This window comes from Dama dama, chromosome 9 (genome assembly GCF_033118175.1).
Source record: "Dama dama isolate Ldn47 chromosome 9, ASM3311817v1, whole genome shotgun sequence".
Classification (NCBI taxonomy): Eukaryota; Metazoa; Chordata; class Mammalia; order Artiodactyla; family Cervidae; genus Dama; species Dama dama.
Window position 1 is genome coordinate 94,351,862 of NC_083689.1, and position 21,626 is coordinate 94,373,487.

The 21,626-nt window shown below is 37.8% G+C and overlaps 1 protein-coding gene across 7 annotated transcripts in view; it reads right to left on the reverse strand.

The window, feature by feature from the left end:
• Positions 1-21,626, reverse strand: part of ARB2A (ARB2 cotranscriptional regulator A) — a 391,787-nt gene that overhangs the window by 331,684 nt on the left and 38,477 nt on the right. For all 7 annotated transcript variants that reach the window (XM_061152012.1, XM_061152013.1, XM_061152008.1 and 4 more), the window contains 2 exons: positions 12,553-12,654; positions 7,178-7,278 (listed from right to left, as the gene is read on the reverse strand). In XM_061152012.1, coding sequence (XP_061007995.1) covers positions 7,178-7,278; positions 12,553-12,622 — 171 coding nt within the window. In that variant the 5' untranslated portion in view covers positions 12,623-12,654. The remainder of the gene's footprint in view (positions 1-7,177; positions 7,279-12,552; positions 12,655-21,626) is intronic.

A 21,626-nucleotide genomic window follows, 5' to 3' on the forward strand; every position in this document is an offset into this window, starting at 1 on the left:
ACTGCAGAGACCTAGTTTAAGAGATGATACAGACCTAAGCTCAACCAACGGCAGTAGTGATGGATGAAGACAAGACGCAAAGAGGTAAAATAACAAGACCTGGCCACACATTAAACACGAAGAGTGAAAGGACTACAAAACTTCTAATATAACTGGCTGAATGGTGGTGCCGTCTGTTTAAACTAGGAAAGCGGGTTACTGGCCTCGCAGAACATCAGGGGCTTCAGGCTTAGAAAATGCAGGTCCAGCGAAGAGTGCAAGTGAGTAGTTAGACTGAAAACAGGAATTGCTGAAGATTGATTCATTCTTCTAATGCTATTCATTCTTCTAAATGCTGTCAGCAGTTGTCCAATCAAGGTGGAAGATATAAAGATGCTTATTGTACCATTTTTCAACATTTTTGTGTGTTTGAAAAGTTTCACAAGTTGAATATTGGGGGAAAGGAAGCTGGCAATAGGAACCTGAATATGCTTCACATTTGTGAGTGAGGCTTGCTCCCTGGCAGGGAGTCAATCATCACTGATGGGTCTGAGATTAGCTTTTGCCCTAGTTACAAACTAATCAGATAGCCTGTTACTGTTTCATGGGTGCTAATGCAAGACACAAAACTTCTGGGTCACAGACAAAGGGCTTTACTCATCACAGCACAGCACCAGCATATTTGCACTGGTTTCCTAGACCCCAAGTCCATGGGGCACAAGATGATGTGATCCTAGATGGATGCTGCACACACAGCGGCTCAGGCTGAAGCTGTGAAATATTGAGCTTGGGGAGCTCACCATTTGACAGCAAGCTGTAAGCAAGCCTGTTCTTTGGCCCAGAGAAAGACCTAACTTCATGCTTCAATACTGCTTGTTGCAAACACAACTCTTGAGAAATGGCCCGGGTGAAAAAGCAGGCAGGGCCTTGTATTCTTGACATATCCAATATGGCATACAGGAGTATGAGAGATTCACAGAAACTGTCATAATGCTCACCCACTGAGTTCATTGCCTCTGTGACACCAAACGCGTTTATGCCTCAGGCAAAATACTAAGTAAGGTACTTCTAAAAAATGGAATAAACTATTGGGAGACAACTCAAGTCCTAGAATGGATGTTGTTACCCCAGAAAAAAAGTACTCCAAATATAGTATTTGATGGGTTCCAAATGAAATGGTGGGCTTCCCACATGGCCCTAGTGGTAAAGAACCCGCCTGCCAAAGCAAGAGACTAAGAGATGCAAGTTTGATCCCTGGGTTGGGAAGATCCCCTGGAGGAGGGCATGGCAACCCACTCCAGTATTCCTGTCTGGAGTGTCCCAGGACAGAGGAGCCTGGCGGGCTACAGTCCACGGGGTCACAGTCGGACGTGACAGGAGCAACTCAGCACTGCACACAACAGATAACACGGAACAGTCCAAGGGCACTGAAGGAGGCCTGCCGGGGGCAAGCCGCACTCACAAACAGAAGCGTATTCGGGTTCCTGTCACCAGCTTCCTTTCCCCCAGTATTCAACTTGTGAAACATTTCAGACACACAGAAATGTTGAAAAATGGTACAATAAGCATCTTTACATCTTCCACCTTGATTGGACAACTGCTAACAGCATTTTGCCATACATACTTTCTTTTTATTTCCCTGGGTTTTCCCTCTTCCTTAAGACGCATTTAAAAATAGCTTGCAGGCACCAAGACTTTCTCCCTAAATATTTCACTAGCATCACCTAAGAATAAGGACATTTTCCTACATAACCATAATACACAATATTTCATACCTGAAAAACATGAACAATTCATCCTCAGTGGCCCCTAAAGAGTATAGAGGTTGTTTTACCTTATTATTTTTTTAACCAAAGTCCCATCAATGTTCATATACACAAGCTAGTTGCTGTCTCCTTGTTTATTTTCATCTACAGCAGTTTCTTTACCCCCAACACACAAATCTTTTCAGTATTTTTAATGCTATTGTCTTCTACATGTCCCCAAAGCTAGTTGCTGTCTCCTTGTTTATTTTCATCTACAACAGTTTCTTTACCCCCAACACACAAATCTTTTCAGTGTTTTTAATGCTACTGTCTTCTACATGTCCCTTGTATTGGACTGTGTCCTTGTGGTGTCATTTGCTCTTCCCTCTATTCCTGTGTTTCACGAAAATGGAACGCAACTCTAAAGCACTGATTAGCGTCAAAGTCGGTGTATGTAGCAAGAATATCCACAGTCAGTGCTGTGTACTTCAAACAGCATCCTATCAGAAGATACAGAATGTCAAGTTATTCTACCATAGTGATACTAACTTTGTTCATCAGGTACTGTGCTGTCAGCTAAATCTCTATTTTAAGGTATGGATTTTTCCCCTTACAGTTGTAAGAAATCTCTGAGTTGATACTCTGGGAAAAGTGCAAATATTCTGTGCAAACATACTGTGCAAATATTCCCTCACATCCTTCATGAAACCAATTATTTCGAGAAGGGGTTGTATGGTAGTTTTCTACTACTAAATTGACAACCACAAACTTAATTTAACAAGTTAGCACAAACTTAATAGCTTTAAACAGAGTTCAACATGTCACAATTTATAGATCACGAATGTGGACTGGTTCCACTGGCATCTCTGCTTTAGGTTTCACAAAGCCAAAATCAAGGTGTCAGCCAGCTGGGCTCTTACCAGGAGGTTCTGGAGCAAGTCCCCTTTCAAGTTCACTCAAGTTGTTGGCAAAATCCAGTGCACTGAGTTTTCCTTGCTTCTTATTAGCTTATGGGTACCCTGAGCTCCTGAGGGCCTCTCTCTGGCTCTATCTCAAAGCCAGCAATGGAATGTGAATCCTCGTGCCTGAAACCTCTCTCCCTGCCTCTTCTGCAGAATCTCTGTGAGTGACTCTTCTGCCCTTTCTCTTTGGCTTTTAATTGCTCTTGTGATTGTACTGAATTCACCCAGATAATCCAAGACAACCTCCCTATCTTAAGATCTTAAGATCAGTTGACTAGTAACCTTAATTATATCTACCGTGTAAGTCCTTTCACTTACCGTGAAGTCCCTTCACGGTTGATCCCAGATTAGTGGTTGACTGAATAAGCAGGAAATGGGACTCTTCAGGGAACATCTTTAGAATGATGGTGATTTTCTAATTATATCTTTTTTTTTTTTTTTTTTTTACTGTTAGTAGCCAGTATTCTTTGGTAAAGTAAAACATTCCTTCTTCAACTGCAAATGAACTACGGTTTCTCAAAAAATGTCAAGCTACTTAATTCTTTCCCTTTGATTACCAACTTTCAGATAATTTTCATCTTATGATAGCAAATTAACTATATTCTAAAAATGTTGTGGAATCATGACTTTTAATTAAATATTTTATAATCAATAGAAGCCTTATTCTGTTATACCCTCAAATTGTCCCAATTGTGGCCAAAGGAAATCTTTTCAAGTTGGGTTTCTTTGTCCTATTCACATACTGCCATTAAACTGAGGGTTTGATTTCCAAAAAAGACAATGTCCTAGGCTCATCTTATATTTTCTCTACCACAGAGATAGTGCTGAACCAAAACTAGGATCCAGATCTCCTGACAGCCAGACCTTTGTTTCTGTCACAATATGAGATGTGGGAATTTCACATTATATGAAGGTATTGCTGCTGCTGCTGCTGCTGCTAAGTCGCTTCAGCCGTGTCCGACTCTGTGCGACCCCATAGACGGCAGCCACCAGGCTCCCCCCATCCCTGGGATTCTCCAGGCAAGAACACTGGAGTGGGTTGCCATTTCCTTCTCCAACGCATGAAAGTGAAAAGTGAAAGTGAAGTCACTCAGTCGTGTCCGACTCCCAGCAACCCCATGGACTATAGCCCACCAGGCTCCTCCGTCCATGGGATTTCCCAGGCAAGCGTACTGGAGTGGGGTGCCATTGCCTTCTCCGATATGAAGGTATTAGTCACACATAATCACTGGCATCACCAACTCAATGGACACAAGCTTGAGCAAACTCCGGGAGACGGTGAAGGACAGGGAAGCCTGGCATGCTGCTGTTCATGGGATCATAAGGAGTCAGACATGACTGAGCGACTGAACAATAACAAATCACATTATATTCAAATATTTGACTATTAACATAATAATTTGTATTATTATTCTTTAAGTTGTTCCTATTTCAAATACCTGAATATGGCCATTGGAAAAATCCAATTTTTATAGCTGCATAAATTCCATTTTTTTAGTAGTAGTACTTTTCAATAACTTTGCACTGTTTTACAAGACATATTACTAATTTAGGTCTGGGGGGGGGTAAATTATGCTTTTACTTTCTTTTTTTTGTAAGTGTGGTCCTAACCATGAATAAAAAGCCAAGCTTTCAAGACTGCTCAATCAATACTATCCTCTTACCACGCACACTAACAATTTATTAACTTTTAAAGAAGTAAACAAATATCAAAGGAAGTGCAAAGACCCAATTTAGGCAAAAAACTCAAATCTTCCATTAGAATTTCTTCTGGATTACAAATTCTCCATTTAATAATAATTCAGTATTGACATGAAAGAGATAGCTGAGAAAATTTGACAAGTTACATGCTGGGTTTTTCCATTCTATTTATTACTTAAATGATAGCCTTTCTAATCTTTCAAAGGAAACGTTATTCCTTGGCATTCGTCTCCAATATATATGCATGAAAACTTCTATTCTGAAAATCACCCTTTCACACCACTCTCCCACTTCTTTAAACTGAAAGTATCTTTCTAAATTTAAACAAATTAACCAAACTTATTAAAAGCTATATGTTTTTATCAAGTTATATGTAGACAGTAAACAAATATATATACATATTAGCAAAAGCATTTGTTTGACTATAAAAATGTAACTATGGGAGTGTAAAAGGGTACTCTTTTGTGTAGTTATAACACTGCATTCCAAAAAGAAAATGACATCTCAGTTTATTTTACTTACACAATAAGCTTAATTTACATAGAAATGATAGAGCATTTCAGGAGCAAGTCTTAAAAACAATTTCTGCTAAATGACTGTTATAATAATCTCCTTAAGAGAGAAATAAACATAAACTAAAACGGCAGTTGTGAAACATATATAGTACCTCTCAGCTGAAGACAAAACTCAATATTCTGTAGGAAAACACTTAAGAAAACAGAAGGGGCTTTAGTTTAGATTGTTGGCTGAAGTCAAAAGCTGTCTCCTTAAAACTTAAAATTTAAGCATACCAAAAGTTTATTTATTAAGGCAGGTTCTCAGGCAATAAACTCAAATTTCTGAATTCTGCCCTATCCATCACTGAGGAGAAAAGTTTTTTCAGTGCTTTTACATGGAGGACACTGGTGAGACTTTTCACAGGTTCTCGCTTAACAGAACTAGAGATCTTATTGGTAAAAAGAAGCATTAAACTATTTTCAGAATTTAAACACAATGTTTATATGTTTTCTGGGAACTGTAGATAGTTATATGAGAACTTGCATTTTCCGAACTATGGTGACATGTCTTGAGATTGCCTATGAGGGTTAAAAATTTCTGTGACTCTCCATTTGCATGAAAGTGAAGTGAAAGTGTTAGTCACTCAGTTGTGTCCAACTTTGCAACACCATGGACTGTAGCCCACCATGCTCCTCTGTCCATGGAATTCTCCAGGCAAGAATACTGGAGTGGGTTGCCATTTCCTTCCTCAGGGGATCTTCCCTACCATGAAATTTCTTGGACATCAAACAAATCTGTCCTCTGTGCTAGAAGAAGACACAATCTCTATCTTCTAAGTCTGCTTCCTAATCAGACATCTTAAAAAAGATAGTTCAGAACAAAAGCTGTCAATGCCTTTGCTCAAAGATGTGCAAAAGAGATCCAAGAAAAGTTGTATTCCAGAAAAGATAAAATTTAATTTCATATATTCTTTATGCTACTGTTTAACCAAATAATTCATTTTGACTACTTTTATTAGGCAGCCAAAATATAAATAGAACTTTCAGCTTTTCTTTATAGAAGTTAAGCAGTTGTCTAGTTATCACAGTAAACAAATGTGTTCATATGCATTTTATGAAAAACACAGACTGTGACATCAAAAATCAGAGACATCACTTTGCTGACAAAGGTCCATATAGTCAAAACTATGGTTTTTCCAGTAGTCATATATGGATTTAAGAGTTGGACCATAAAGGAGGCTGAGTGCCGAAAAATTGATGCTTTCAAATTGTGGTTCGGGAGACCTGAGAGTCCCTTGGACTGCAAGAAAATCAAACCAGTCCATCCTAAAGGAAATCAATCCTGAATACTTACTGGAAGGACTATGTTGAAGCTGAACCTCCAATACTTTGGCCACCTGATGCAAAGAGCTGATCCACTGGAAAAGACCCTGATGCTGGGAAAGACCGAGGACAGGAAAACGGGGTGACATAGGATGAGATGGCTGGATGGCATCATCAACTCAATGGACATGAGTTAAGGGAGACAGTGAAGGACAGGGAAGCCTGGCATGCTGCCATCCATGGAGTTGCAAAGAGTTTGACATGACTGAGCAACGGAACGACAATATGACACTAATGAGTAAAACTCTGAGCTTTAACAAAACATTCACTTGAAGGACAAATGACTCTTTCAAAGGTTCCTCCCGGTGGTAGCATTAAAGAGGCATGTAAGGTTTCACAAGGCCTAATCCTTTATCAAGTCAAAGATAAGTAGTTTATATCTAATTTATTAGCCAACAGCAATTTTCTTCCTATAAACAATTTTTTGTAACTTTCAGTAATAACTGATAACTGTATTTGTATAAGATGATTTTATAACCGCCAGGAAATTGCTAAGAAAAATTGCCAAGACTAGGATAATTAGCACATCCATCATCTCACATAATTAACAACGGTAACTCTCTGTGCCTTTTGTTTTAGATAAGCATTTAAAAGAAGACTTATTCTTCCTGGCACAGCCGAGGACTCAACCTCCTAAAAACATTTAAAAAAAAATAAAATTTAGCATCAATTTGTTCCCCTTATAATGACTCATTACAAAATATTAAGGTCGTGAAAAGATTTGTGTAAAAACATAAAATTTTAAACTGAAATTATGTTCCTAACATTACCACTAAAATAAACAAAAAATACAAAAACCTTTTTGAATCATTTTGTAGAAAGAACACATGTACTGCCTCAACTTAAACCTTTATTCTGACTATTTAAAATTGGAATAAAATACAAGGTTAAATCATATATACAACCATACCTCTCCTAGTGCTTCATATCTTTTCTGGTTCCATCTGTGCAAGTCTTCCCGGTAGTTAAAAACAAACGGCTCCCCAGTTTTTATGTGTCTTAACTGCCCCTCTAGAAGACAAACAAACAAGTTTATTTGTTAAAATAGTGCTATGATTCAGAGTATATTTATAATAATATGTAAAGTATAATAAATAATGTCTAATAAAAATTTAATGTCTCAGGACATTCTAATTTCTCAATTAGATCTTTTTCTTTAAATATCCATATGGTACAAATGTATACATAGTATAGAAGAAGGACCCAAGTACTCAAAGGCTATGTCTTCCATCTTCATTTCTCCAACCCAAAGCAAATTAACAATATTTGAAGGCCTACAATATATGAAGATTTTTGCTAGCTATAGCCACGAACATGGTCCCCATTCTTAAGCTTAGAGGTTACCTGAGTAAAAGCATAAATATTTAAAAATAAAGCAACTTTTTACAAAGAATGAAGTCAACAATCTAAAAACCTGCTACAGGCAATTCACATAGATAATAAAGTCTAAAATGAGCTTAGAAAAATGAAGGATCCCTATAGTCTAGAATAGGTTAAAAGGTTTTAGTGCAATTTCTCAACTGGCTTGAAATACAAGTACGATTTCAAACGGAAATGGGAGAGAGACAGTGAACCAACTCGACTGCTAGGTAGGAAGTTAGGCATGAGCAACAAGGGGTTGCTCATGAAAAGGAGGCAATCTGATCTCTAACCCCCCTCTCAGACACACCCAGGGGGGCTCACAGATTTGCTACAAAAATAACCAAAGAGACTTCCAACTCCTGCACATGCCCTAGGCACACACTGGATACAAACTAACCAAAGGGGCTTCTTCAAGTAACCTTAGGCAGCTAGGAGCCCATTAAGTGTTCATAAATATTCTGTACATATATATATATACATCTGATTATAGCAGACTGATTTATGGGAAGACACATGCAACAGAGCCTGTTGTTATATAACTTGGAATTGTCAATCAGCCTGGAACATATGCCTATTTGCATTCCCTTTCTTGACTGGTGGTGGGTACAACCCCTATTCTGTACAGGGCACAACCAAAAGGAGGAGATGGGAAGTATAAAAAGGGGGAAATCAAGAGGGATTGTTATGATGACTCCTTTGGGATCAGCTGGCTCCCACGTCTTGGAAGTGTCTGTCTAATAAAAGATCTGTCTGCTTGAGCTGAACTGAGCTGTGACTTGTCTGTTGTTTTAAACCCTTTAGTCTGTTGTTCCAAATTTTTGTTTTGAGGAGACAAGAACTGAGGAAGAGAAATAAACCGACCTGATAAGACTGTCAAGACAAACTCACAAAGTTCAATGACTGTACTGGCAATAAATAACTTTATTAATAATTTCAATGGTCCAAGCAACCAGGAGGTACAGGCAGAGCAGGGACTGGTTTGCAGCAGCCTGGCTCTGTCTTTCCAGGCTTCTCTTCTCACTGGATAGCATGCTCTGGACCAGAACAGGTGATGCCTCTAAGTGGGGCATATGAGTTACTGCACACATTGCTAAGACTGCTGGTTATAAACACTTCTATTTTATATGCCAGGGAGTTGTACTGCTCATGGGATATTTTCCAAAGAAACACGCAATTACATATCTGCAGATTACAGGTTTCAGTTCAGTTCAGTCGCTCAGTCGTGTCTGACTCTTTGCTGTAAACAATGCCAAACCAGTTAACTTGTTCAAAATACTTCATGGAGAAGGATTCTCCTCATAGTAGACCAAGCCACCTGTCTTGTCTCCCCAGAAGCATTCTCCTGGATTTCAGGAGAGAAAAACACAACAGACCAAGTGCTTTAACAACTTCCCTCTCCTCTACTCAGACAATGAAAAAAGAATTTTGAAGAAAAGAAAACATGGCACATTCAAATAATAGTGAACAACCCAGTTTAACAGAAACAAAGAGAGTACTGAGACTAATTGAGTAATACAACAATGGAGAACACATGAAAGCAAATAGTAGAAGCCTCAAACTTTACCCTTTATCCTAGGAGTGGCAGAAGAGATATGTGGTCAAGCTGAACAGAGTTATTAGTATTTGATTTTTATCCAATGATGATAAAAGTGTGAAGAAAGATATAAGAGTGAAGAAAGACTTGAAAGGAAAGCTATGGCACCCGAGCTAAAATCCAGGAAATATTACTACTCTAAGTAAAACTATTTCATTATTTTTATGAATCAATTTTACTACACTATACTCAGCATTTTTAATATAAGGGCCAATTCTTATTTCTAAAGATTTTTAATACTCAACATGAGACACAGAACTAGATCACCATAACGAACATTCACTTATGGTCAGATGATGCCATATAAATTAAAAGGTACATCTATGTCTTTCTTTTGAGGACAGGGAAATTCCCATTTAGGATACCAATACAGTGATAAAGGTATCTGCAAATCTGACATTTGTGATTTTGAGTAAAGCAACCTTAAAAAGGCATGGGGCACATAGTAACGTGTAATATTGCTGCAGCTAAAATTTGAAATGTATTTTCTGTGGCACTGTTGTGTGAAAGGGAACTGACTGACTTACACAGTTAGATGCAGATACATCTACATTTCAGAGAGAGGTTTGCTGTTTGTTCTTTTTAATTCCCTACTCATTGTGAACATAACGATTCTCATAAGATGATAATGATTTTGATACTTTAGGGAAAATGAGCCTTGCCAAAACAGCCAACTATTAACACTAGTATTAAAAGTAAAAAGAAGGTAAAGAGGCAAACAGAGTAAGCATTCTTAACCAGAAAGGATAATCTGGATCACTTACAGTTGGATTTGCAAATTGTATTTCTCAAAGGTTTGGAAAATCTCTTTAGCAACTGTCACAGGTCTGATTTAGGACATTTTAGAGTCTCCTAAAATCAGCTGTAAAATCTCCGGTGCATAACCAAATGCATGTTATTTTGAAAAGCGTATCCATATATTTTACCAGATTGGTGGTAGAGTCTGAGACCCAAGATAAGCTATCAATGATCTACATGAATTAATAAACTGAAAATATTTAAGACACTTTCTGACAACAGTAAAAATCCAATAAAAATCAGCTATCATGGAAGACAAGCTTCAAACTCAAAACAGTTTGTTGCTGAGTTCAATATATATATATGTATGTATTTTTTGGTAATACAAAAGCGTGATTTCTCACAGTACTACACCAAGGTATAGGGAGTAAGAGTGAGGGTATAAGGGGAAAAGCCTTCACCTTCATCTTTCAAGGCAAAGGCATTTGACCTGGGCCGTATACCAACTGCAACTGGAGAACGGCTATACGAACGGCTATACAGGCACTTTAAACACAAAGAGTATTTGAAAAGGAACAGTGATTTGAAAGAAGAAGGTATCAGTTTGATGCAGGTAAAAAGAGTCTCTTCCCCTTTGTTACAGTTTTCTTTTTCCTTAGAGTGAACTCTGTATCTTAATTTTTCTTTACCCAACTAAGAACTTCAAAATTCTTTAGAAAAATTTAGAAGCTTCTTTAGTCAATGAAAGTTTCAATTCAAAGCTTTCATAAAAGTTTTTGCATTATAAACCCTGAATAAAAGTCCCTGAAGATTGTAAGATAGGACTGCTCTCTTAAGGATTTAATACTGAAACTACTTTCTTGGTTTCAAATCCTCACCTCTTTAAAAAAATACTCACCATTCACCCTGAATTCAACCTTGAACTGTATTATGCTAAAAATAAGATCCATAAGAGTGGCATTCTCTCCTTGGAATGCAAGCATCTTTGCCCATAATACAGGTCTACATTTATGCAAGACAATGTCCAGGATATTAAAAAAAAAAATACAGGATAGGTGTGTGCAAGGGTGCTTACACATTCAGGTGTAAGTACATGAAAGCACACACGCATTTACAAAGGTGTAGGTGTGTCCCAAAAGTGAGTATGTGCATGCAAGAATGTAAAAATGCAAGCAAACGTGTGTGTATGAACGTATCTGATAAGAAAGTGAGAGATAAAAGTGTATTGCTTCTTTGTTTTTCATTTCCTTTAAGAAATGTTCAAGGAAGATGAAAGGCAGACTTCAATGAAAACTGGTGTCTTCTATTCATAAAGTGAACATAGCTCTATGATTCATCCACACTACCAACACATGCCCCCATCCCTGGCCTGAAAGAGGAATCTGGTCATTGTTTGAAAGGGGCAGGAGCAATGTTAGTCTCAGAGTTCTTTAGATTCTGTTAATTAAACTATAAAGAAATTTTAAAATTTCTTTTAAAAACAAAATATTACTACTCACACATACTTTGCCAAAGATATCCTTTATTAAAAAGCATGCAAATTAATATCAGAAAAGAGATCAAAGTTTCTAATATGTTCTAATACTTTCTAACATGTCTCTAATATGTTCTAATACATTCATTTAATATTCCAGTACACAGAGACTATCACTATAAGCTCTAACACCCATAATTGATACTGCAAAGACATATCGATCTAAGAAGGCCTCACTGACAGGAACTGTATGGACGCTGCAAAAAAACAGAGATTCTCCTGTGGCAATATTTACAGCTATAAGTACATCAAGTGATAGGACATCTGAACTCTTCTTGTAACTTACTGTATAGTTCCTCTTCTGCCACCTGGCTCTGACCTGGTATTAGAAAACTGATTAGGCTGTTGCACTTTTTGTAGGTGGTATGACAATAGTCAATGTGAATAGAATAAATCCATGTAAAATTTTAAAAACACACACACAATGATGACAGATCACCAATTTAGGTGAGTAGTACAACAGACAGCTACAATTCAAATGCTACCTGGCCTGTGATAACATTACCTCTCAAGTATTACAGTATTATTTCAGTTCAGATTACCATTAATTCAGTTTCATGGTTCTTTGTACAAGAAACATTCTTGCAATCTATGGTACCTCATTCCAGTCCTAAGCTTATTTTATTCAGAACTTAATGAAGTTTTACAATAAGGATGTTGCCTAAAAAATAACAATGAAATCAAGTATTATGTTTTAAAATAGTGTCACAGATAATTATTGCCAGTCAGTTCATCTTAAATAACACGTGAAATAATAGCATCTTTCTACATTATTAACTGGGAGTTCCAGCTGGATACAAGGGAGTTGAACCCTCAAGGTTGAAAATACCTAAGCTGAATTAAATTCATATTCGTTGGTTTAAGTGACTTGACAAGTATGGGAAATTATTACTTGGCTCTTTTACCTAACAGAAGAATTTCATCATGAAAGGATAAGATATTATTTCTCAAAAGAAACACATAAAACTTTCTAGCTGGCAAATAAAAGTTTAGGATTGTTTATTTTCTATCAGCATTGTTAAACAAATCTTGCATATACACAGAATATACCACTTACTTTCATTAAAAGCATATTCAAATCCTTCAAGTGTATCAGGAAAATCAAGAGGTGGTTCATCTTTTTTCATTAGTTCATCCAAATCTATCCTAGATAATAAATCTAGAAAAGAAATGACATGAAATTTACTTATATTCATTTTCATAATTAATAACAAAGATGTATCTTACATTATTTTAACTTTTTTGTTATTTTTCTATTAGGTTACTTTTTATGTGTTTAAATGATAAGATTCTTATTAATAATTTTTTAAGTTACCAAAGTGCTTTATTGTGATGACGTACAGTATCAATATAAGTACTTTCAAAACTATAATTCTCCAAACAATCACAACTCAGATCCTATGTACCACAGTAATAAATTATGAATTGCTTTCCCTTCAGAATATACACCTACTAATTTGCACATTATTATTAACCTTATTAACCTCCTCCTATCATTCTTAAAAATTTCAGATATTAATATGACTTTTAAAGATCACCAAATCTTACTAGTGCTATGAATAAGGGAACTTAAAAATCTAAATAATGGTAATATAGCATCAGTCAGTCAGTTCAGTCACTCAGTCATGTCCGACTCTTTGCGACCCCACGGACTGCAGCACGCCAGGCTTCCCTGTCCATCACCAACTCCCAGAGCTTACTCAAACTCATGTCCATCAAGTCAGTGATGCCATTCAACCCTCTCATCCTCTGTCGTCCCCTTCTCCTCCCACCTTCAATCTTTCCCAGCACTGGGGTCTTTTTCAGTGAGTCAGCTCTTCGCATCAGCTGGCCAAAGTATTGGAACTTCAGCTTTAGCATCAGTCCTTCCAATGAATACTCCGGACTGATTTCCTTTAGGATTCACTGGTTGGATCTCCCTGAAGTCCAAGGGAGTCTCAAGAGTCTTCTCCAACACCACAGTTCAAAAGCATCAATTTTTCGGCGCTCAGCTTTCTTTGTAGTCCAACTCTCACATTCATTCATGACTACTGGAAAAACCATAGCTTTGACTAGATGGACCTTTGTTGGCAAAGTAATGTCTCTGCTTTTTAATATGCTGTCTAGGTTGGTCATAGCTTTTCCTCCACGGAGTAAGCATCTTTTAATTTCATGGCTGTAGTTACCATCTGCAGTGATTTTGGAGCCCAAATAAAGTCTCTCACTGTTTCTACTGTTTCCATTATTCTACTTTTAGAGGGGAAATAACAAAAGTAAAATAAAACAGGCTAACTGGAGAAAACAGGCTGACACAAAAGTTTCTATTCTTCACATCATTTGATTATACACAATAAAAAACTGTCCACAATATTTTGTAAATAAGCATTTTATTCCTGAGTCATTTTAGATACAGACAAGCTGAAAGATAGCACAGTGTCTATACCCAGCCTCCCCTCTTGTTAACAATCTACCTTACCACGCTATGTTTGTTACAGTGAAGAAACCAACGTTGGTACATTACTACTAACTAAGCCCAGATATTATTCATCAGTTTTTCCATTCATTTCCATTTTCTCTTCCAGGATTCCATCCAGGACACTACATTGCCAATAGTCATCCTGGCTCCTCAGTCTCATCTTTTTATTTTGTGAGCATTTTCTTATTTCCTGTTACTACACGGTGATGCAGGCTTATCTTGCATTTTCCCTGCCCCAGCCTCAAATCACTCTGTCAACAGTATTTAACGATTTCTTATAGGTTATTATGGGACGAGGTAAAAATTCTCACTATATGTCATCTTCGTGTCATATGGAAACCAGGAACAAATAAAATATAAAGTTCAAATTTATTTACCTCCCCAAAGATTTTCTTTTTTAAGCTTAGATTTTGAGATTTTTTTTCTCATTCAAACTCAAGTTCCTGAAGAGTGAAAACACTCCTAGGACACACAGCGTAGCAAGTCAGCAGTCCCCACCCCAAGCCCGGCCTTTGTTTTAAAGGAACGAGTCTCAGAAGTAACACTTTATTCTTGTCTCTCAGTTACAGAGATACAATAAACCCATCTGTACAGACCATAAAAATATGCCAGAGGAGAAAACAGTTTGTGTACCCCCAGTCTCTAGCCTCTCTCTGTAGGACACAAAGATAGGACATCAAAATACTTGTAAAAAAAAAAAAAAGTCATTGTTTACAACTCTTCAAACTACTGCATCAGATAAACCTCAATTTACACAAAAATATACCATCTTCAACATACAAACAAGTTTATTTTTAAAAAAAAAAGGATTTGCAAATTATCTAGTAAAATAAAAAATGTCACAAAGTATGCATACTGGGGCAAATGGGTACATCCTGACAAATTTCTGATTCATTAATTAGGTTCTGAACAATGTGTAACTCTTTGCAAAATTGATTAAAATATTTTTTATCAAAAATTGGCTTGGAGAGTCTCACTTTTCTCCTTCCAATGAATTGAATTCCTTTAATTCACAGTCATATTTCACAGTTCAAAACTTAGAGTCCTCTTAATCAGATACATACAAAACCATCCAAAATATAAGCAGCTGTATTATGTCTAATATTCATTTTCTATCAGCTCAGATCATAAAATGCCATCTAACATCTATATATCATTTTAAAGATTTCACATACTATACCTCATTTGACCATCACAGCCCTATAAAGCAGTAGCATGTGTTATCTTCACTGTCTTTGAAGACAAGGAACTAATTAAGCCCAGAGATGTAAAATGGCTTGCCCAAAATTACACCTTAATAGTACTGTGGGATTAAAAAAATAAACTTCTTCTCCAATATCTAAGTCAGTACTCTTTCAAAATCCCTATACCTTTATTCTATGTCCTGTATAAGCTCTAATACAGTCTAACCTCTCTCTTCATTACCTTATAAAAAGGATAAACTCTTCTGAATACAGAAATATGCTTCTGCTTTGACCAGAAAGTTTCTTTGAATGATAAAATGAATAACTAAACTAAAATATGCACTCCTCAAACTTCTCCTCTGTCAATTAGAGAACTAGATGTAGATACTTTTTAATTTCATTGGCATTAAGTGTGTGTGCTTAGTCGCTCAGTCACATCCAACTCTTTGCAACCCCATGGACTTTGACTGTAGCCCGCCAGGCTCCTCTGTCCGTGGGATTCTCCAGGCAAGAACACTGGGGTGGGTTGCCATGCCCTTTTCCAGGGGCTCTTCCTAACCCAGGGATGGAACCCAGGTCTCCCGCATTGCAGGCGGATTCTTTACCATCTGAGTCACCAGGGAAGTCAGGAATACTGGAGTGGGTAGCCTATCCCTTCTCCAGGGAATCTCCCTGACCCAGGAATCAAACCGGGGTCTCCTACATTGCAGGCAGACTCTTTACCAGCTGAGCTACCGGGAAGCTCACTGTCAGAAATTATTTTTCTGCTTTGTAAAAGGAAAACAAAGCTATATAACTGCATTTTGCAGAGATTGGGTTCCAATGGCAGTAGATTAGGCAAAAATCAAGTATAAAAGAACATTTTCATCTAAAATCCCCTCAATCTCCTATAAAATACAGTACAACTGAATCCTTATAACCTAAATACACATCAGATGTAACCACTATTTTTTTTCTAAAACACATTTCTGGTCATTAAAGTGATTCAGCAACTAGAATTCTAAACTTCAACAAAACATATGAAGTAATTGGATAAAAATACCATTTTATACCCCCAAAGAGCTGAAAACAAAGATTCATATATTTGTACAGCCCCATTCACTGCAGTATTATTCACAACAGCTAAAAGGTGGAAGCAACCAAAGTTTCCAGAGACAAATGAATTGTGTGATAGTTAATTTTGTGTGTCAACTTGACTGGGTGCCCAAATAATATTTGGTTAAATATTATTCTGAGCGTGTTTATGAAGGTATTTCTGGATGAGATTAACATTTGAAACTGAAGACTGAGTCAAGCAGGTTGCCCTCCACCTCCAATACAGATGAACTCATCCAATCCACTGGAGGCCTGAGTAGAACAAAAATGGTGAATAAGACAGAATTCCTACTCTCTGAAGGACTATCTTCAAGCTAGGACATCAATCTTCTCCTGCCTTCACAGCACAGACAAAGGATTTTGTCACAAAGCCTTACTATCCATTGTAGGTAACTAGTCTCCTTTTGAGAAATACCTCTTGGCCTGCTCCTGGGCCTGAGCGGAGATTGAACACTTAACCACAGGCTACCAGCTTACCATGAGACCTTAGCAGGCCATCATGAACTAGGTGGTAACTGACACACCAAGTCTTAAAGTTGGGTGTGTACAATAGCACTCCCTCATCAAATACAAAGTGGTGTGTCTGTGGTTAGGACTGAGCAGGCCCTGAAGACAAGAATAAGTAACATGCAGGAGCAGCCAAAATGCCTATGGTCTCCACTCCTGCAACACCGCCTTCTATTCATCAGCATGCACCTAAAGCCTCATTGGCTGGCAGAAGAAGAGAAAACTCGAGTCTGGATCACCAATGGTTCTGCACGATACTCAGTCACCACCTAAAAGCAGACAGCGGAAGCATCAGAGGGCCCTTTCGGGACACCCCTAAATAACAGTGGTGAAGGGAAATCTTCCCAGTGGGCAGAACTAACAGCAGGGCACCTGGCTGTTCCATTTCTCTGGAAAAAGTTATGACCAGATGAGTGACTATAAAATGATTCATGGGCATGTGGTCAATCATTTGGCTGGATGGTTAGGACCTTGGAAGGAACATGATCAGAAAATTGGTGACAAGGAAACGTGGAGAAGGGGTATGTGGACAGACCTCTCTGAATGAGCAACAGATGTGAAGATATTAGCATCCCAAGTGAATGCTCATAAAGGTAAGCTCAACAGAGGAATATTTTAAAAATCAAGTGCACTGAATAATCCTTTCCTGGACACCAGTCGGCCTTACCCTAGTCAAATCTGTCATCACCCAGTGAGCTCAAGAACAAAGTGGCCATCGTGGCAGGGTTGGAGGTCATGCGTGGGTTCAGAAATATGAACCTGCACCCAGCAAAGCCAGCCTGGCTGCCGTCATAGCTGGGTGTCCAGTTTGCCAGCAGCAGAGACCAGCATGGCAGTCTTCCAACATGGCACCATGTCTTGGGGGTGATCAGCCTAGTAACTGGAGGCAGGTTAATTACACTGGATCAATTCCATCATCAAAGGGGCAGAATTTTGTTCTTACTGGATTAGATACTTTCTCTGCATACAGACTGGCCTTCCCTGCACTCAAGGTTTCTGACATATCTAACTATATGTGGACTTGCAGGATGTTATCCATCATCATGGTATTCCACACAGCATTGTTTCTGATCAAGAAACTCACATCACAGCAAAAGAAGTGTGGCAATGGGCCCATGCTCTAGAACTCACTTGTCTTACTGTGTCCTCACCATCTTGAAGTGGCTATTTGACAGAGGGTGGACAGCCTTCTGAAGATTCAGTTACAGGGCCAGCTGGATGGCAGAATCTTGCAGGGTTGAACCAAGATTCTCCAGAAGGTGGTATATACTCAGAACCAGTGTCCAACATATAGTGCTATTTCTCCCAGAGCCAGAACTCATAGGTCTGGAAATTAAGGGGTGAAAATGGGAGTGTCACCACTCACTATTACCTAGTGAATAAGGAAACAATGTCCATTCTAACTACTCTTATTTAACATAGCACTGGAAGTCTTAGCCAGGGCCAAAAAGCAAGATGGGAAATGAAGAAATAAAACTGCCCAATTAGCAAATAACATGATGATCTACACAGGAAACACCAATTTATCTACCAATAAAAGCTCTGAAAAAAATAAGCAACTTCCAAACAGTAACAGACTGTATCAGCACACAAAATTTGACTGTATTTCCATAAACAATCAGTAAATGTGTGAATTGAAATTAAAAACACAATACCATTTATAATCACTCTAAAAATTATAATGCAAATCTAATAACATATGTGTAAGACTTAACTATATGATGAAAATTGCAAAGTGTCAATGAAGGAAACCTAAGATCTAAATAAATGATAGATACTCTATGTTCATGGATTAGAAACATCAACTCTAGTAGAGATGTAAATTCTCCTCATGTTCGTCTATAGGTCTAAATGCAATCTCTATTAAAATGCAAGTAAAATTATTTACTGTGTAATGTCACCCTGCTTATTTAACTTATATGCAGAGTACATCATGAGATATGCTGGACTGGATGAAGCACAAGCTAGAATCAAGATTGCCGGGAGAAATATCAAAAACCTCAGATATGCAGATGACACCACATTTATGGCAGAAAGCCAAGAAGAACTAAAGAGCCTCTTGATGAAAGCAAGAGAGGAGAGTGAAAAAGTTGGCTTAAAATACAACATTCAGAAAACTAATATCATGGCATCTGGTCCCATCATTTCATGTCAAACAGACGGGGAAACAATGAAAATAGTGACACACTTTATTTTTGGGGGGCTCCAAAATCACTGCAGATGTTGACTGCAGCCATGGAATTAAAAGACGCCTGCTCCTTGGAAGAAAAGTTATGACCAACCTAGACAGCATATTAAAAAGCAGAGATATTACTTTGCCAACAAAGGTCCATCTATTCAAAGCTATGGTTTTTCCAGTAGTCATGTATGGATATGAGAGTTGGACTATAAAGCAAGCTGAGTGCTGAAGAATTGATGCTTTTGATCTATGGTGTTGGAGAAGACTCTTGAGAGTCCATTGAACTGGAAGGAGATCCAACCCGTCTATCCTAAAGGAGAACAGTCCTGGGTGTTCATTGGAAGGACTGATGTTGAAGCTGAAACTCCAATACTTTGGCCACCTGATGCGAAGAGCTGACTCATTTGAAAAGACCCTGATGCTGGGAAAGACTGAAGGCAGGAGAAGGGGATGAGAGAGGATGAGATGGCTGGATGGCATCACCGATTCAATGGACATGAGTCTGAGTAAACTCTTGGAGTTGGTGATGGACAGGGAGGTCTGGTGTGCTGCAGTCCGTGGGGTCGCAAAGAGTCGGACACAACTGAGCAACTGAACTGAAATTATTTTTTTTATAGTTATAGGCAATTTTACTCTTAAAATTTATATGGAAAGGCAAAAGACATAGAAAAACCAAATAATAAGAATTGATTGCTTTGATTTATGTCGGAGAGTGTTTTGCCTATGTTCTCCTCTAGGAGTTTTATAGTTTCTGGTCTTACATTTAGATCTTTAATCCATTTTGAGTTTATTTTTGTGTATGGTGTTAGAAAGTGTTCTAGTTTCATTCTTTTACAAGTGGTTGACCAGTTTTCCCAGCACCACTTGTTAAAGAGGTTGTCTTTTTTCCATTGTATATCGATCCTCTATGACCCACCTCCCAGAATATTGGAAATAAAAGCAAAACTAAACAAATGGGACCTAATGAAACTTAAAAGCTTTTGCACTACAAAGGAAACTATAAGTAAGGTGAAAAGACAGCCCTCAGATTGGGAGAAAATAATAGCAAATGAAGAAACAGACAAAGGATTAATCTCAAAAATATACAAGCAACTCCTGCAGCTCAATTCCAGAAAAATAAATGACCCAATCAAAAAATGGGCCAAAGAACTAAACAGACATTTCTCCAAAGAAGACATACAGATGGCTAACAAACACATGAAAAGATGCTCAACATCACTCATTATTAGAGAAATGCAAATCAAAACCACAATGAGGTACCATTACACGCCAGTCAGGATGGCTGCTATCCAAAAGTCTACAAGCAATAAATGCTGGAGAGGGTGTGGAGAAAAGGGAACCCTCTTACACTGTTGGTGGGAATGCAAACTAGTACAGCCGCTATGGAAAACAGTGTGGAGATTTCTTAAAAAACTGGAAATAGAACTGCCATATGACCCAGCAATCCCACTTCTGGGCATACACACTGAGGAAACCAGATCTGAAAGAGACACGTGCACCCCAATGTTCATCGCAGCACTGTTTATAATAGCCAGGACATGGAAGCAACCTAGATGCCCATCAGCAGATGAATGGATAAGGAAGCTGTGGTACATATACACCATGGAATATTACTCAGCCATTAAAAAGAATTCATTTGAACCAGTCCTAATGAGATGGATGAAGCTGGAGCCCATTATACAGAGTGAAGTAAGCCAGAAAGATAAAGAACATTACAGCATACTGACACATGTATATGGAATTTAGAAAGGTGATAACGATAACCCTATATGCAGAACAGAAAAAGAGACACAGAAACACAGAACAGACTTTTGAACTTTGTGGGAGAATGTGAGGGTGGGATATTTCAAAAGAACAGCATGTATACTATCTATGGTGAAACAGATCACCAGCCCAGGTGGGATGCACGAGACAAGTGCTCGGGCCTGGTGCACTGGGAAGACCCAGAGGAATCGGGTGGAGAGGGAGGTGGGAGGGGGGATCGGGATTGGGAATACATGTAAATCCATGGCTGATTCATATCAATGTATGACAAAACCCACTGGGAAAAAAAAATAATTAAAAAAAAAAAAAAAAAAAAAGAATTGATTGAGGAGAATCATTCCAGCCAAACTTAAGACTTACTATTTAAGTTCAGTAATCAAGAGCATGGATTGGAGAAGAGACAGACACAGATGCACGGAACAAACCTCGAAAGATGAAGAAGTAATTCAATGGTACAAAGATAGTTGGTTGTTTTTTTTTTTTTTTTTTCACAAATAGTGTTGGTGCACTTCAACATCAATAGACAAAAAATACAAACCTTGACCTAAGGCTCATCTCTTAAATAAAAATTAACTCAAAACACACCATTAGTTTAAATGTAAAATCTGAAACTATAAAACTTAGAGGAAACATAACAGAAGATTTCATGAAGCAGGGCTAAGCAAAGAGTACTTAGACCTAATACCAAAAGCATAGTTCATAAAAGAAAAAACCTGATAAATAGGACTGTTTGAGGGGTAAATTTTACTTATTCTGTCAATTTGCTCCAAGATACATTTTATTTAACATTTGCCATTTTATCTTCTAATATTTTCAATTTGACTACTTCATTAATCATTACAAGCTCATGTGCTAAGCATTTATATTCCTATTGTACCAATGAAGAAAATGATTCAGAGAAGAGAAGGAATTTGTTTCATGGTAAGTGGGAAAACCTCAGTTTGAAT